Source organism: Achroia grisella, unplaced genomic scaffold (assembly GCF_030625045.1).
Source record: "Achroia grisella isolate CSIRO2021 unplaced genomic scaffold, CSIRO_AGI_Agris_v1 utg1245, whole genome shotgun sequence".
NCBI lineage: Eukaryota > Metazoa > Arthropoda > Insecta > Lepidoptera > Pyralidae > Achroia > Achroia grisella.
Window position 1 is genome coordinate 2,177,527 of NW_026712606.1, and position 18,797 is coordinate 2,196,323.

An 18,797-nucleotide genomic window follows, 5' to 3' on the forward strand; every position below is an offset into this window, starting at 1 on the left:
GAATATTGACATTCTGTGTCATACAGTTAGGTGAAGTTTCTCTCTAGTCTAGTTCTCTAGTTATCTATATATTATTATTTATTTTTAATATGAAAAAGTTACAAAAGTTCTTATCAGATTTGGTTACCGTAGTGTTAAATGTTTATTGTGTTGATTTTAATTTTAAGAAATACGCATTTTAGCACTAAAATTTTAAACTTTAATAGTTTACAGACCTCTTTGTGTTATGATTTATAAAATAAATATGAAAAATATTTTGTTTGTGTTTTATTAACTAGGTAGGTACAGGACACGATATTAAATCTATTTATAAAATTTCGTTTTTAAACTAATGGAATAACTATACAACTTTTGAGTAATTATTATTTGCTTCCACCAATAACAATATAGAAAACCTATAAATAAAAGCAAGTGATATTTATCGTATACCTTTGATTTGATTAATCATTGAAGTTAGTATGTAACTACATACATATATATCTATTCATAAGATACTTATCAATTGTCATTTAATATTTGAAATTAGAAAGTGAATGTGCCCCATTCACTTGCTAATTTCAAATATTAAATGCATATTTTTCTTATGGATATAACGGTATTCGCTGGCTGTGCACCAGTGGAAGACGATAAAATGGGCATGAGGTCAGGTCAGTTAGCGCTCGTAGTAAATTTACCATGAATTAATGGCGATGGTTTCCAGGGGAAACCACGTGAGTGTCAACCTGACATAAAACATCGCTAGCAATACAATCGATAGTTATTAATCCACATTACTAACAATCCTCTTCCCCCTTCGGAACATGTTTTCGATCTGTATACTTCAAACCTGGAAACAGTTACGTCATATTTTTAAGGGATTAATATAAATTGGTGCACCTGCACTAACAGTACTTATGATTATACAATGGCTTCCAGGAGAAACGGCTTGAAGATTGTTAGGGTAAATTGTTCGTAATGGGACTACTTTACCGCATTAATAATAATCCAGTCTTTCTCAGACTAGTCAATATGTTTACAAATGAGTTTATTATTATAACTGGCAACTTTGTTTCATATCAACATAACAACCATTTCGAAATTATAATAATATTTTTCTGTACTAATGTAAAGACTAGGTGTACATGTATTATATACATAAACCTTCCTCTAGAATCACTCTATGTATTAAAAAAACCGCTTCAAAATCCGTTGCGTTTTTAAAGATTTAAGCATATCTACTTAGGGACAGACAGCGACAGCGACTTTGTTTTGTACTATGTAATGATGAAGTACGTTGAATAATGTCACATATTCACCCCATTCGGAAGACTCATCACATCTATCCATTAACCAAAGTGGTTCATAGATTAAAAAATCATGTTGTTAAATCGTCTCTTGGTGATGGTAATGCCATAGACAGAACTGACTATATATAAAATAAATATGGCAATAAACTTTTAAAAATATATAATGTGAGAAATAATGTATTAGTGAAATTCGACCATAATTAATTTAAATTACAAGTTTAAACATTATCAAGGTTTCATTATTAAACATCTATGTGTGTATGTGTCAAATACATGGTAATGTGTATATCTAAAGTTTTATTTATTTAATGTATTATTTATGCATAATTTTTAAATATATTAAAATTCTGCACTTCTCTATACAAACTATATATACTATATATATGTCCGCGACTTCGTTCGCGTGGTTATCAAAAATACTATAGCGATTATGTTTTGATCTCTGCGTAATTTTCATAACAAGTGATACAAAGTTCTTGCTTCACGTATTAATATTGTAATTTATTAAAATACGTATTAAATGTACTATATATGTATACAAAGACAGGAGCATCTTAAATTCATTAATTTCTTACGATTCCACGATAATTACAAAATAAGACGGAAAATTACTTCATTAAAATCTATAGCTTTCAGCAGTATATCACTGCAAGAATTGTAAAATATGTCGTAATCGAGTATCATCTACAGTAAATAGTATATTAGGTCTTCCGTGAAATTTATCAGTCTCATTCATACATCGAGTCGTACTAGAACTGTGTTCTTATAAACGTGGGCAAAATCCTTTCGTTTTTATTAATTACAGAATATGATGAAGATGAAAGGAATTAAATCAAAACTGAAGAAGGATGGAGAATTTATCCCTCCAGATGGAGGATGGGGTTGGATAATTATATTTGCTGCCGGTATTTCTAACGTAAGTATTAATTGCTATTGACAGTTAATTAATTATATTGAAAATATATTAATTTTTTTATGTAGTATTTTAGATAAAAAATAGGGCCTAAGTCGGCGTAGTAAATCACTGGACATCGAATCTCTGTAAAATACATAGATATGTAAGTTTTAAATAATAACTGTTATTTTTTATTCCAGCTGTCGACATTACCAATCCTGCAGCAGTTTGGTCTGCTTTGCAGAGATAAGCTCGCCCGACTTGGCATTGCTAGCTCAGAGACAACAACTATTCTGAACATCAATTTCGCAATGGCCTCATGTGCTGGTGGGTGATTCGTTTCACAGTATCTCTGCAGCAGAAGTTCTCAACAAAAATCTAAAGTAGTCATAAGAAGTTCTTTATACTTGTAATATTTCCTTCCACATTTCGGTGTTAATATTACATTTTGTATTCAGTACAGATGTACCGAAAACTGAAATTATCTCAATGTCATTACCTGACGTATTTAGTTTTTTATTTCAGTTAATGATAAGACTCTTGTGTTTACGCAGCCTTATAAATCAGATCGGTACTGTATTTACTCTACACGAATTTTTGACGATTTTCGATTTTTTAGAGTCGTGTATTATACGACTCTAACAGCTCACAGCTCTTAAATGCTTATTTATAATATGTCTTTGTAAATACAACCATCAAGAAATTATTGTAAGATACTAATAAATAATAATTTAACTTCAACACTATCGAAACATTTTTTCAATGAGAAAAAGATTTCGAACTAGACCTACAAAAATTAGAAAATGTAACATCTACCACTATTTTTGGTATGCTATGTGTATATAAATTCTATTATATTTAACTCTTTGATTTTACAGGTCTCGTAAATGGCCCTATGTTTAAAACATTCAGCTATCGACAGGTATCGCTAGCTGGAGCGATAATTGTATTCATTTCGCTAATGTTTACAACATTTTCGTACAATTTTATCACATATCTTATATTTTTTTCTATATTATATGGTAAGTTAATTATATTTATTGGAAGTTAATATTACATATACTGTGATAAGAATAAATTAAATAATATTTTAATATTATATTTACAGGTTTTGGGTATGGCATTAGTAGTTCAGCTAACGCTCTTGCATTAAACACATACTGGAAAAATAGAAGAAGGTTAGCGACTGGACTATCATGGACTATAACTGGTTTAGGACCTGTGATATGGCCACACATAGTAACAGGCCTATTTACCATATACGGAGAAACAGGAACAATTCTCATTATAAGCGGATTATCATTACATGCAATAGCATGTGCTCTTTTTTTGCACCCCGTTGAATGGCATAGTAAAAAACCTGTCCCAAATGAAAAGGAAAATAAAAATTTTGAAATAGATGAAGAAAAATCACAACATAAATGTAAAACGGATTTAGACAGTAAAGATCTAAAAGAAAGTGGATACTATAGTACCTTTTTTAAAAATGAAGAGAATCCCAGTTCTGATGTTATACACTCAAAATCATTATGTGTTAGTAACAATTTGGAATTGAGAAATTCGACGAGTAGCTTATCTTCAATAAATACTTCCATAAAGAAATCAAAAAATTGTTCAATTACAAACATCGTAGAAAAATTGTCTCGCAAATCATCATTACATTTAAATGAATCAAAAAGTAATTCTTCAGTAAGTCTTGAAACTGGTTCTGATGAAAAGGATAAATACTCAAGTAAATTAAAGCGTAATGCATCTCTAAAATTAAAGATTCCAGAATCAGAAATAGAAGACTTAATAAGTCCACAGTATTCAAAAATATATACAGAGGTGATCATAGAAACCAAAGCAGATAAATCAAAAGGTATTGCAAATGGATCAGAGAAATATATAAATTCTTTCAAATTGAATAATCAGCATGAAGAACAGTATTCACAAGATGCTTATGATAAGAACTGTTTAAAAGAAACTCCTAGCAATCAATTATATGATACCGGCCATGGGGAAATCTCTAATACTTTTAATAAAGATAATGAAGTTTTAAATCAAGCCTCTACAAAATTGCAAAGTTTAAAGGATAATAAAAATAATGATGAGGAAGAAAATATCGATGACAGAGAATTCACATTTTGCGAGAAAATTTACGTTTATTTTGATTTGGATCTTTTGAAAGATTTTACTTATATAAATCTTATGTTAGGAATAACTTTGTCGAATTTTAATGAACTAAATTTCTCAGTACTAACGCCTTTCATTCTTGGTGATCATGGGTATTCAAAAGTTGAAGTAGCCTATTATATGTCTCTCCTAGCTGGAATTGACCTTTCTGTTAGATTTTGCATCCCATTTATTGCTGGTAAAATAGAATGGGATAACAATACATTTTACCTTATTGGGATCACATTTATGGCTATAGGAAGAATAGGTAATTATATTTATACATTAATATATTTTATCTAACCATTTTTAATACAAATCATTACAGATGGATCGATCTTACTGACAGTGTAGTGTATTGTATAACACTCGTAATCTACTTCATAAATTAAAGCCAGTAAAATGTAATATCCTAAAAGCGATTTTGCGGCGATTTCTTTCTTTTTCTTGTAGTGAGGATGCTCTCTTTCGGTCGTCATATCAGAACATACTTTTCATTTATTCATTATCATCTTTCACACAATCCATCCATATTTTATTATGTCTTACCCTCCCTTTACATACATCCACATTCATATTATACACTTTCCATAAACATTTGTATTCATGAGTGTTTGTATCGAAGTGTTTTCTATGTATATTATGTATGTATTTAAAAAAAAAAATCGAATATTGAAAATCATATTGTCTAGCTGACCCAAAACGCAAAATCGCTTTAGCTAGATTTTGATTCTAGATGGCGCTGTGTGAATTGTCCTGAGATTATTATTATTATTATTAATTGTAAATTTCGAATCAAATGCACCTTATAGAGGTAGTTAAAAATTTAACAAAATTCTATGAAGAGCTAATCTTATTATTAATCTAATTCTTAAATACCTGGTATCTACTGTTTAGGAAAAAAATAAAAAATACATACATATATTTTCACATAAATATAATAAGTTCACTTTCAGTTCAAATTATACTAATATCCTATTTGTACTATTAGAATTTGACTACATTTTTTTATATTTGCTTGCACCTACAGCGGTCTCAATCGATGTAGAGACGGATTAACTGTACTATTTAATCGTTCAGACAAACGAAATGGGCCATAGTTTTAATTAACTGGGCCATATTTAACGTTTACGTTTACGTATTCGATTCATTACGGGCGACGACGTTACTACTATGACGCAAACTCCATAAATAATTCTGTAGAGCTCTGTATATATGAACTATGTATAGGCTTCAACAAACATCTGCCGAAATTAACATTTGTATGGAACGACTTTAGAATGTTGACTGACTATCGCGTACAGGTTTCTCGATATAACTGGTATAACGAATGTCATATGATTAAGAAAAATAGTATAATCAAATAGGTATAACACAGTGAGTATCACAAGTCTATTTTTGTTTGACATAAACAATAGACTCCATTCGATACAAAATTACTAAGACAACAACACGAGATAAATTGCAGATAAATTATCACTTAAAGGTGGTATTGAATACATTCTCATCAATAATTTAATTCCTAGTAAATTTAATAGTTGACCTATAAATGCTTAACCTTAAAATATTCTGGAATACTATAATATAATTATGATAATATATACCTATTTACATTCAATTGTAAATGTTCTTAATAGATATCGTTGAAACATCTATATTTTTTAAATGTTTGTATGCCTATGTTAAATTTGATTTATTTAAAAACGTACAATTAAACACTACATATAACAGTATAACAGAATAATTTAAGAGAGTTGACCTATAAACTTGATATTCCGGTCCCGTTTTTAAATAATGATGATAATTACAGTCCCGGTGTCCCTATTTGCAAATCTGGGATGGAAAAGTTGTTAAATGTTCTTAAATTAATACAAAATCGTTGCCAAAATATAAACATGATCATATTATCTTCACCCGCTATATTAAAGCAAATTCGTTTCAATATAAATGTAACTAAACAAGTAACAATATTTCAGTTACATTTAAATTTATCGGGTATATTTTTAATCCGTAACTTTAAACCGACTTTTTCTAAACAAATAACTTTAATAAAGTGTTTTTTTTTTATTGACTGTCTGGTAATTGCATTAACGTTTTGAGTTAAATAATATGACATCTAATAATGATTAAAAAAAATATAAATATAAATGGAAAAAATTTTATAATGTCTAATCGAAAATAAATAATAATTATTAGATGGCATATTGCAATTGAATAATTATATAGTTGAAAAAAAACAACTTGATATTGAACAACTTAATTCTAATCGTAATGAATCTTCGTGATGTACAGGGAAACAAAATATTGGAATAGTGGACGGCAAACAGATTTTTAAATTTTTCGATAATATCTAATAATTTACCTTATGCCTATCTATAAAATATGTACCTATAACATCTAAAATCATACAAATCTAATGTATCATTGATATAATATTGAGTACGAATTGATAAGTATAACTGTTAATAAAACCTGAAACATTTTTTATGTCATTGGAATAGGAAACAAGTTGTACCATTGTCTCTATACATATATAGATATTACGACACTTCTTAAACATTGGCATTTATAAGATTGATTATTTCTGTGTAACTGATATAACAAATCTACTGAATATTCCTCCAACTAATTCAAACAATATACTACCTAATTATAACAGCAGTTAAAATTAAACAAAACTAAATGACATAGTGATGCAGTATAAAGTTTCAGATTTCCACATTGGGAGCCTTTGTTTTTAGACGAAATGCGTCTAAAGAGAAATTCACAAATCAAATAGCAATAAAAACTAGTTCTACATTACAGCTAGTTTTAAAAGCTATTTGAATTGAAGTGTACGATGAGATTGTAAAATTATAGGGTTACGATTAATTATACGATACGGATGAATAAGATCTACCAAAGTAGACTTTGTACAAAGTAGTACCACTCATCATTATAATTGTATGACTGTTTTTATTTTTGTTGTTAATATTACAGTGCCTTCTGTGTGTGTACCTTTAACTTGAATAAATATTTATCTATCATAAGATGAGTTGTTGTGGTTGTTCAATCTTATAAAAGCCAGTGTTTAAGAAGTGTCACAGTCGTAATAAATATCATATATATAAAGACAATGGTACGACTTGTTTTCGATTCCAATGACATAAAAAATGTTTCAGGTTTTATTAATTGACGGCCTCGGTGGTCTAGCGGTATAACAGACCGCTTTACTTCCGAAAGTCGCGGGTTGCATTTCTCGCACGGTGCAAACATTTGTATACATGAGTACTATTTGTATCGGTCTCGATGTGGGTGTATAATATTATATATATGTATTTTAGAAAAGTAAATATTTATATCAGTTATCCAGGACCCATAACACAAGCTCTGCTTACCGTGGGACTACTTGGCGCTATGTTAATTGTCCAGGGTTATTTATTTATTTATTAATAATAATTAGGTTCAAATATACGTCTATTGTAATTTTTAACCGGATCTATGAATTAAAGAGCACGTAAATTTTTTCAGTTTTGGCACACTTTGATTCCTACCACGCGGTACTGTTTGTAGCGGTTATAGTAGGATTTGGCAAAGGCATGAGAACAGTATTCATGGCGCTAGTCCTACCCACTCATGTACCCCTTCACAAATTACCAGGAGCGACTGGCCTTCAGCTATTGACCGCTGGAATCGTCTACCTTACATTAGGACCGGTTGTAGGTAATATAACATTTAATTTATTAACTCTCTTTGTTCATAAAAACTACAAACATAAAAACGACCTCTTAATCTGGTAATTCATAATTAAAAAAAAAATATTTAAATAGTTATTCCATGTTATGGACCTACACACATAAACAGAGGTTTAGTTACCTATAGAAAGTGTTGTCGTTATCATCGTCAAACGTCTGTGTAAAAACAACCAACAAATTTGAATAGATGCTGCAAGTAACTAACTCAGTCATAATGACAGATATTCATAATGCTTTTCCTACACACCAAGTAAAAAACTAATTTACACATTCTATTATTTTTAGGTTGGATCAAAGACAATACGTCCACCGCTGTGACTTTGCATTGCCTGAATATATTCACGTGGATGACAATCTTGTCTTGGAGTCTAGAAAAATACTTCCGGAAAAGAAAGCAAAGGGCTGATGCAACAACCGATTCCGGATCTACGTGACCAACGTCTTTTATATTAAACTAAAATCCAAAAAATCGTAATATAGTTACACGTACTTTTAAAAACTTCAAAGTCAGTGGTACCAGATTATCTTATTACTGCAGTTTGGAACACCAATAAAGATATATAATTATGAATATGTTTCAATTTTTCATTATACTGTTATATAGAGACGTGTTGTTCCTATAGATACATTAAGAATAGATAACAAACTTAGTAGTAATCTTTTATTAATTTAAACAAATTTATAACGACAAATATTTAATTTTCTGATTGTAATAAATATACTCTTGTAATATATATATATATATTTTTTTTAATTATACCAATGCTGTGAATTTTACCAACGTATAAACCTATATAGAATATGCATTATATAGTTACTTATGCCATATTTCACAGACGCAAAACCAGAAAATACTAGTGCTAACTGCTAGTGTATAATATAGATAGCATTCCTTTCGAATTATGGTAATCTATGGCACGTAACCCAATTGGCCGGAACAGTTAATCAAGGATCTCTATTAAATTTGAAGTCAAAGAGAGGGCACGGCACCTCTGTGTTATACCTCTGTTGGTACAGTCGCGAGAAATTTAAAATAGTGGTATAATTGTTGTGTTTAGCAATTGACTAAGGATATATAAATTATGTATATGTAGATATCAATGAAATAGTGCTAAATGTAAACACAGTTAAGTAGTTACGTACCTACAATGAATATTGCAGTTATAAAACTACCTATAAATTGCCTTTTCGGAATTTAAAGCGAGTGCAACTACGTGTCAAACGCAGTGAATTATCTATTTAATTAGTATATTGGTAAGTATTATCATGTTTATAATGAAAAATACTTATTTTATTTATTTAAAAAATATTCAAGCTAATGCGATAACGCCTGATATATCAATAATAGCTCACTCGCATCGCCTTAGCTATATTATACAAAAAGAAACAGGCGAAATGGTATGTTGATTATGACAATGTATAAAAATGGCAGTAATTTATGAAGTAAACATATATTTTGAACTGATATTTACATAATAATTATATTTTAAATCATAAAATTCGTGTTTGTTGTTATCGATTAAATTAATGATTTAAGCAACGCTACTTATTTATATTTTGTTAAAAATTATCCTAAGTTATGAATTTAGGCTAGGAAAAGTATATGATCCAGAAGTTTTTAAATGAAATACCAGCAGACATCCATCCACTATTGCTTACAAATTTTCACGTTTGCCTCTTCCCTATTCTCGTCACCAGGTTTCTCCCGGTTGCTCATATTATTATAAGTTTTATTATTAACAATAATAATTAATAGTATTAGTACTGGAGTAATTTAACTTTGACTAAAAAATACTGAAAAAATTCTACGCAGCGGTACAGTAGTTCAGGAGTTTACTTTCATCTTAACATAAAAGTACCAAGTTCTAACTTGATTAATTAATAATAGTGAGAGAGAGAGTAAACAGATTTAGCAATTAAAAAAATATTGCAGTCTTATGTTTTGTTAAGCAGAAGATACATATTCCAGCTTAATCTAATATATTACCTACCTTATTACAATATCGACCACTGCAATAAAAGTGACATATAAAGCACAATTATTATTATCTGTGTATTAAGATATTAGCCACTCTTATCACTACATGGTAATAGTCAAGAACCTAGATTCTAATATATAATTATGATTACACGTAAAATTATTATATTAGTAATATCTGAGTATTGAAATATCTTTACTAATAATAATATTTTAAGGTGCCAAAGTCGTCTATCTCCAGCGTATTACAGTATTCAATCTTACTTTGTAAACTGTTTTTCATTTCAATGGTAATATAAGGTAGTGAAATTATTGCATATGGAAGTATTACATCCCAGGTGTTTTGAATAGCAACGCATGTGTGCTATCACAGGCATGGCATGATAACGTGACGTACGTGGTGCCGTACATGTATAGTATATATATACTGGACGGCTGCCACTTACGTCGAAACGTCAGCTTGTTTGCCTTTACAGTTACTTAAAAAATCGATAATAGTAAATGAACACGATTCGATGTTATCAATAAATACGATTGTTGCTTCCGATATGCTATAATGCGCTGCGTGACCACTTTATCACTGATAGTTCATTTCATATTTTGTAATTAATAATATATTTACCAATTGAGTACTTAATATGATGATACGAATGAACTATAGCAACCTAATTCGTTATCATTATGTTGGCGTCGACTGTCCCGTCTTTGTTCAACGTCATTTTAGTCTAATAAAGGCGATTTTCTTCTCGCCATGACTCACTACAATTGTGACATTTTGTTAAAAATATGTATATTCTAAATAGTACCAAAATATTTCTATAGAGAAGACTTAAAAAGCATAAAAATTATAAATGACATAATTTTTTATTTAATACCAGCGCAACTTCGTCTGCATCACACTAACCTAACATTTATCATTATATTTCGCCCAATTTACATAATATCTTTTAAAATTATAGCCTTCGTATTATTCTATTGTATGAGCTATATTACTGTAAATCTGTCCAGTAGTTTTTACGTGAAAGAGTAACAAACATCTATCCGTATGGATACGTGAGTATTCACAAACTTTCGCATTTATAATATTATTAAGATAAGATTCGTTTTTTTTATTTAGCAACAGTATTAGCTTCTTATCTTAAAACAGAGGTTGCTATTATGTTTGTGGATTTTCTATCAAATAATTAGTTAACATTTACATTTTCACTTACATAACAATATTACACGTATAATATAGATTTAAAAACTAAGTAACTATAAAATTTTTAAATATTTTTAAAAATGTAATCTTAATAAAGTGCTTTCCCTTAATAACAAACTAAACCATATACGTATTACAATGTTCCTAATATTATTATTATATAATAGTTGAATTAAAAAATCTTATATTCAATTACAAATGACAATGTTAAAATGCAATTAAGAATCTATAGAAGATAACATATATTTAATTCTAACAATTGAAAGGTGTGTTTAAATTAAAATTAACCTTAATTACCTAACATATTTCAAAGTCATTGTGCTCCAAATTAGACAGTTCTGTACTGCCCTTATTGCTTTTAACCACATGTTAAACAAACATACCGATGTGTAAATACTCTAAAGTTGATAACAGAATACATTTATAAAAGTCAGGCCGATAAGGTGTCTGTAATTTTATTTGTCACTCATTTATTACTTAATGAGCGTAGAGTATTAACGTGATATTGTGCACAGACACTTTCAAGTAAATATTGTAAAAAAATAACAGTATTGTGATAAAAGTGGTTAACAGTTTCATGAATGTAACAGTGATTGGAATCTAATGATTGCAGATACAATTAATATGAATAATACACAAGACACAAATTTTAAGATGTGATTGTACAAAATTGTCAAAATGTTGAAGAAAGTGAACAAAGTACCACCAGACGGTGGTTACGGATGGGTTGTGACATTTGCATACGCACTTAATAATGTAAGTAACAGTGTTATGTAATGTAACAGATTCTAGTATTTAAATAGACCAATTATTTAAAGTCAATCATATATTAAAACACAAAGAATTTTTGTTCAAACGAATCATTAATTCATATATTTGTGAAACTATTTATTATTATTCTTTATACTTGTAGAAATAATATTTCTATTTTATTTATTATTATTATTATTTTAACAAAATAATAACTATATTATACTTATTTCCTATCAGAAGAGTATACTTCAGTACTTATTACTTAATCCAATCTGTGATTAGTTTTACATTTTATCTTATTTTATTATTATATTAGGCACGTAGTTTGATACTTTCGATTACAATGACTAAGTATAAGTCTATCTAATTTACATATCTACAATTTATATAGAATACAAAATAACTTTCAGCATATTAATGAAATGTAAAATTAATCGGCATTGTTATGATAATTACCCTTAGGACAGAGAATATTTTTCTCAAACAGTATCAATGTACCTAATATTTACAGTATATTTACTACAACTCTGCAAAATAAAACAATTATTATTTAGGTCATTTTCATCTACTTATTGCCTAATGATTTTTTATTTGCTGATGAAAGTAACAAATCCAAACTATTTTGAAAAAAATACGCTATATCTTAGTTCTCGCCATGGTTTCCTATCAGATGAGGTAAGACTAAGCGCAAACCTTTTTAATAATAATAAAAAAGAGCTATTTGTTTTTTTAGTAATCCATATAACATATTAATAAGTTCCAATTTAAGATAAATTTGAGATAAAAATATAAAAACCTGTCTTCAGTTTGCAGATACACATCTGCAATACTAAGTACAGGGTTTTATATTTTTAACCTAAATTTATCTTTTCAGTCCTATTTTTTCACTCCATATACGAGAGAATAATTTGCAACCGTCGTCACTACAATAAATAAAATATACCACGCAGCGGTTTAATCATAATAATCATAGCGGTCAGTAAACATTTATTTATTTAGTTAGGTTAGTAAACTATTATATTTTAAAGATCAATTGTTTTTTCGGCATGTTTAACATATAAGAGCGAACTGGTCACAAATCTATAATACTAAATACTAATACTATGTAATATTATATTATCTGTGCTAATACCTAACTGAAAGAGACATACTTACTGGATGGGAACAGTAATTCGGTAGATTTTTTAATAATAATTTTCCATATTTGCCGAAGTCGACTTCGTACAGACTTTTCTGCATAGCGTATACCTCTCTCCCAATTACCTATGTCATCTATTAAGCAGTTTGCTTTGTAAGTTTCGATTGAAGAGTAAAATAAAGGCTTGAAATTACAGGATACAGAAGCACGACATGGTAACGCATGAAAGGTTTAGGGCGGGCGTTGCCCGAAAACATTAGATATGTTCTTAGTACTGTTATATATAGACGACGATTGAAATTGACCGTCAGCTTATCTGCCATTTTCATTTCATTCATTATGTTACTAGTAATATTAATGAAATGAAAATAGCAATAAAGCTGACGGTTAATTAATACTTATTAAATGAAATTTGAAGCATTATTTGACTTTATTTTAAGGTTGTTGTTCTACCTCTCATTGCCGGTTTTGCATTAGTATTTCAAGAAGCATTTGCTGAAACTAATTTGACGCCTACTCAAGGATCTTTAGTAATAGTTCTAAATCATGGAATGGGTATGCTACTTTCATTTTTCGCTGGCCCTGTGTTACGACGCTTTGGATATAGAAAAGTTGCAGTCACAGGTGCCATTTTAGTATCTGCTGGACTGATGATGACCTCAGTGTCATCTAGTTTCTGGCTATTTGTGTTATCCTACAGTATTATTAATTGTAAGTATTAGCTGTTAAAAATAATACTATATAATTTTATATAATTAAAAAAAATCATCAATTTTTTTATTTTTTACAGCCATGGGTATCGCTGCAGTAATGGCAGCTTTTTCTTTAGCAATTAATTCATTTTTCAAAGAAAAAAGAGGAAGGGCAATAGGCGCCGGTATGTCAATTACAGGACTTGGGAGTATATTTATGCCTTTACTGATGAGCACCCTTGTTTATGCGTATGGATGGAGATACGCTGTACTTATACTGAGTGCAATTTGTTTGCACTCATTGGTAGGAGCGTGTTTACTTAGACCAGCCAAATGGTACCTAAAGGATCCACCTGCACCTGCAGAAGAAATGGTGCCATTGAATAAAGAAATCAGCATAGAACTTGTCAATGGCAGTATTACAACATCTTCGAAACTTACTGGTAAACATATTTTAGTTTTCTACCTTAAATCGGTGTAGTAGTAATGAGTAACTTAATATTCTATTTTATGGATAAAAAGCCATATCGTCCATTTCAATTATTTACTTCTATTCTATTCTATTTTATATTATTATTACTAAACTTCGTGTTTCGTTAATCTTATAATATTTATACATACAACTACTATAAATTATTTATTAGATAACCTCCTCTGTTTATTCTGAGTACATTCACTTCAGTATTGTCTCCAATCAACACCCGCTTGTTGACCATTGTTGTCGATTCATTTAACTTGACTTCTTTAAAATATCTCTATTTACAATTAAATACTAAATATTTATTGTTTATATTTTTCAGGGAGTAATACATTATTACCTCAATTAGAAGAATCCATAGAAAATAGTTTGCCGCCGCCTAAAAGTTTATCAATGAGATCTTTAAAAAGCAATACAAGTCTGGAAACAAGAAATGCTGTATCACATCCAGATATAAGCAAAAATTATACTGAACCACCATTAGCTGACTCTCGATATAAATGGTGGGAATCTCAAGAAATAAATTTAGGCAGTTCTGTAAATATTTTTAATGAAACAAAACCTGATAATAGAGTAAACGAATCTAATCTTAAACCAATAGATGAAGTAGAAGAACCTAAAACGTTATTCGAAAAGTTTGTGCAATTCTTTGATTTAACATTATTAAGAGATCCAGTGTTCGTAAACATTTTAATTGGTCTGTCGGTGGCCGGCTGTGTAGAAACAAACTTTTCTCTATTGCTACCAATAATTCTTAAAGATATGTTAGAGTTCAGCACAGGAGAGATTGCAAAGATTATGGCAGTCATTGGCTTCACTGACACTTTGTTTCGCTTTGTGTCACCGTTCATTGGGGAATGGTGTAATAAACCACCGAGGGTTATGTATATAGTTGGTTTATTACTAATCGTCTTCGTTAGAACGAGTAAGTATGTACGTATTTAGTATCCTTAGCATTAAGTTTTTATGTAACTGTATTATGTAGGTACAGTGTTATTATTTTTTGTGTACATTTTTTTCCTTTTTTATTTTTGCATCACTTTCTTATTAGTCGTCTAATAACCTACACAGAGATTTAAGATAATATAGCTATCTTGAACAATAATTACAATAGAAAGAAAGAAAGAAAGAAAGAAAGAAAGAAAGAAAGAAAGAAAGAAAGAAAGAAAGAAAGAAAGAAAGAAAGAAAGAAAGAAAGAAAGAAAGAAAGAAAGAAAGAAAGAAAGAAAGAAAGAAAGAAAGAAAGAAAGAAAGAAAGAAAGAAAGAAAGAAAGAAAGAAAGAAAGAAAGAAAGAAAGAAAGAAAGAAAGAAAGAAAGAAAGAAAGAAAGAAAGAAAGAAAGAAAGAAAGAAAGAAAGAAAGAAAGAAAGAAAGAAAGAAAGAAAGAAAGAAAGAAAGAAAGAAAGAAAGAAAGAAAGAAAGAAAGAAAGAAAGAAAGAAAGAAAGAAAGAAAGAAAGAAAGAAAGAAAGAAAGAAAGAAAGATAGAAAGAAAGAAAGAAAGAAAGAAAGAAAGAAAGAAAGAAAGTTTGATAAGTTAAGAAAGAAAGAAAGAAAGAAAGAAAGAAAGAAAGATTAGGCAGATAGTAACGACATTTGATAAGTTAATTTATAGGCTCAATTTATATTTACATAGCTACTTAATTATATACATGTTACGCAAATAAATCTAATTTAGAACTCGGCTGACATAGTAATTTCTCGTACATTAACTAACTTACAGCATTAACTAACTTACATTCTTCCGACTTTAATAAATTTGACGGTTGTGTATTAAGTACATACATATTCTATGTAACAGGAATAGCAAACAAGTTGACGGCCCACCTGATGGTAAGAAGTAACCATCGCCTATATACATGAACAGCACTACCGGCATCACGTTCACATGACGACTCCCGTGATACCACTCAATCGTTGCCATTCCAGAGAAGAGGACTAAAATGGCATGCCTTTTATGCCGTAATTTCATTAAAAATATTATGTATTAATAAATATTTAAGTATTTGTATCAGTTCTTTAGTACCCGTGGAACCCACTCTTCATTATTTGCGACTAGATGGCACTGTGTTATGGTTATCATTTAATTTTTTTTTATTATTATTTCCAGTAATGCTGTTCACAACATCCTTCATCGGAATGTTATTTGTGGCTTTAGGCATGGGCATTACTAAAGGCCTTCGCACAGTCTATATGAATATTGTGATACCGAGCTATGTGCCTTTAGAACGACTACCGTTTGCCTCCGGTATACAAATGTTCGTGAATGGGATTATTATCATTCTTCTTGGATCAATTCTAGGTAAAATAATTTATTTATCTAACTGAAATGACGAACAACTCGATGGCACACCTGAATTAGCAATCGTCGCCTGTATATACCACCAAGATATTGGTGGTACTGGTGGTACCTGTACTTGTAACCCTCATGCGTTGCCATTCCGAATAACAAGTCTTCATTCCTCCATACCCTGTAATTTTACTGCCATTCGTTTATCACACTCAATCGGTCATAACATATCTACTTGGCGGCTGAAATAGGTGATACAGAAGTCAATCTAAGCAGGCGATATTGCATAAGGTCCACCAGGGTAATAAATAAAGTCTACTCAGAATCTTACAATGGAAGAGGAGTTAAACAAAATATTTTTATCTTCTAATGATTTCTTTTAATTCGACTACGTGGCATATATTTTTTTTAATAAATTAAAATCTCACAATCTTACCTCTGAACGATGACGTCAATGATACAATTGGCAGCAGTCTATTCATATTTGGTTTAAAAAGATCGAAATCAGGAGTCCCGAAAAATACATGTACATAATTTTCTTTATGATATGCATAAAAGGAGAGTAATCTCAAATATGACTGCGGATAGGGATTAATGGAAAAAGATGAGGTAATCGGATGAAGGCAACCCAATGATGATGAAGTAAGGGCATGCAGCTCCTACTAGTATTTGTAGTCTCATTTACACAGATAGTGTTAAATTTAAGTAAATTTTATTTTATAGCAGTACCTATATAGAATTGTCTAGTAGATTCCACTTTTTCAAAATAAAACTTTAGTCAAGTAATTTTTTTTTTATGTATATTCGTGTAGAGTACACATGTTGTAAATAAGTGTAACCATTCAATGTTTTAGAGATACGTAGGTATTTATTAAAGAGTAATAAGCATATTAGTATCCTTTTTCCAGTACTGAAAACCTACATTGTTATCATTTTCTTATAGAGAATTATTTTCATTTCAGGTAAAGTACGCGAAACATCAGGATCCTACCAAATACCTATAATAGTGCTCAATCTTATCACATTAGTTACAGTATTCCTCTGGGTAGCTGAATTTCTTTACTTTCGAATGAAAAATAATTTAACATCAGAAACACAAATGAACTGAACACCTTTTTGTGGAATTCTATATAGGTAATTATGATAATATCAGTATGTTATCATAATTATTTAAAATCTGAACAAGCGTTCAGAGTTGTAGCTAGTCTTAAATCTTAGTAACTTTGCAATGTTATTTGTATACTGATGTTTTTTTTATTAAATCTTTATAATATAATAGGTAACTAATTAAAAACCAAAGATAAAACTGCACTACTGTTTCATTCTAATTAAAATTAAAACATGCAACCCTATTTCATTATTAGGCTGTTTTGAAACATTCTTATGTAGATAACTAAAATAGCTTATAACATATAAGTGAATAAATAAATAAATTGTTTATTCAACATTTTACTTTTTATGAATACAGGAGTTAAGATATTAATTTATATATATATATCCCGTATGATTATGTAACATAAAAAACTCTATTTTTTATGTAACATAAACTTAACATAAAGTTATATTTGATACAGGTTTTATTTAAAGAAAAAAATCATTACTGTCTCATTTCATTTACTTAAAGTAATAATATTTACAGATTTCAGGCAATAATTTAAAAAAATTACCAATTTTGACCAAGACAACAGGGTCTCAATTATATACCTAGAAATGGTATTTTCTGTCTTACCGTATTTTTTAAAAACAGTTTATTACAATTACGGGAGGCATATATACATAGATAATATTTGTACATATAAAAAAAATATAGGATCTAAGACTAATAAACCGGAAGAGTATAAAGAATGACTTAGTATATAGGTATATAAATTGTTTGAGATTCTCAAAGTATAATATATTACATTTAAATACATTTTATTAACAAATTGTAAGATTTTCACTATTAAAATTTAAGTATTTATCCAATATTAAAATTGAATGATATTTCTGATAATAATATTTGAAATACAATAATACTTAAATTTTGTATTATTATTTTAAAATTATAAAATTATTCTCGGTTCTCTGTTCTATATAAAAAAAAAATTATTCGAAATTTATCACAACAATTACAAACCAGACGAGAATAGACATGTACAAAAATATCAACCGACAATTAAAAAATCAATAACACATGGTATTTTCGTAAATAGGTGGTGAT

At 29.2% G+C, this 18,797-nt stretch overlaps 2 protein-coding genes across 4 annotated transcripts; both read left to right on the plus strand.

The window, feature by feature from the left end:
- The first annotated feature begins 2,088 nt into the window (after positions 1–2,088).
- Positions 2,089–8,503, plus strand: LOC131854803 (uncharacterized). Its single transcript, XM_059205965.1, has 6 exons — positions 2,089–2,202; positions 2,382–2,508; positions 3,060–3,203; positions 3,290–4,603; positions 7,846–8,037; positions 8,355–8,503. The coding sequence occupies exons 1-6, from the start codon at positions 2,095–2,097 to the stop codon at positions 8,501–8,503; spliced, it is 2,034 nt and encodes a 677-aa protein (XP_059061948.1). The 5' UTR covers positions 2,089–2,094.
- Positions 8,504–11,684: 3,181 nt separating this feature from the next.
- On the plus strand, positions 11,685–17,999 carry LOC131854789 (monocarboxylate transporter 9-like). 3 transcript variants are annotated; one of them, XM_059205948.1, is made up of 7 exons: positions 11,685–11,773; positions 11,862–12,004; positions 13,580–13,850; positions 13,930–14,274; positions 14,632–15,234; positions 16,418–16,609; positions 17,560–17,999. In XM_059205948.1, exons 2-7 carry the CDS (start codon positions 11,927–11,929, stop codon positions 17,703–17,705), a joined length of 1,635 nt encoding a protein of 544 aa, XP_059061931.1. In that variant the 5' UTR covers positions 11,685–11,773; positions 11,862–11,926; the 3' UTR covers positions 17,706–17,999. The 3 variants fall into 3 exon arrangements, with proteins under 3 accessions (XP_059061931.1, XP_059061930.1, XP_059061932.1); XM_059205949.1 differs by lacking the exon at positions 11,685–11,773 and adding an exon at positions 12,876–12,976 and having other exon boundaries at positions 11,915–12,004; positions 17,560–17,998; XM_059205947.1 differs by having other exon boundaries at positions 11,720–12,004.
- The last annotated feature ends 798 nt before the right edge of the window (positions 18,000–18,797 follow it).

Excerpts from the sequence above, each read along its gene's own strand:
- LOC131854803 (XM_059205965.1), top strand. The coding sequence starts at position 2,095 with ATGATGAAGATGAAAGGAATTAAATCAAAACTGAAGAAGGATGGAGAA. Across the intron at positions 3,204-3,289 it reads ATTTTTTTCTATATTATATG|GTTTTGGGTATGGCATTAGT; the intron begins GTAAGTTAATTA and ends TTATATTTACAG. Across the intron at positions 8,038-8,354 it reads TACATTAGGACCGGTTGTAG|GTTGGATCAAAGACAATACG; the intron begins GTAATATAACAT and ends TATTATTTTTAG.
- LOC131854789 (XM_059205948.1), top strand. The coding sequence starts at position 11,927 with ATGTTGAAGAAAGTGAACAAAGTACCACCAGACGGTGGTTACGGATGG. Across the intron at positions 14,275-14,631 it reads AACATCTTCGAAACTTACTG|GGAGTAATACATTATTACCT; the intron begins GTAAACATATTT and ends TATATTTTTCAG. Across the intron at positions 15,235-16,417 it reads AATCGTCTTCGTTAGAACGA|TAATGCTGTTCACAACATCC; the intron begins GTAAGTATGTAC and ends TATTATTTCCAG.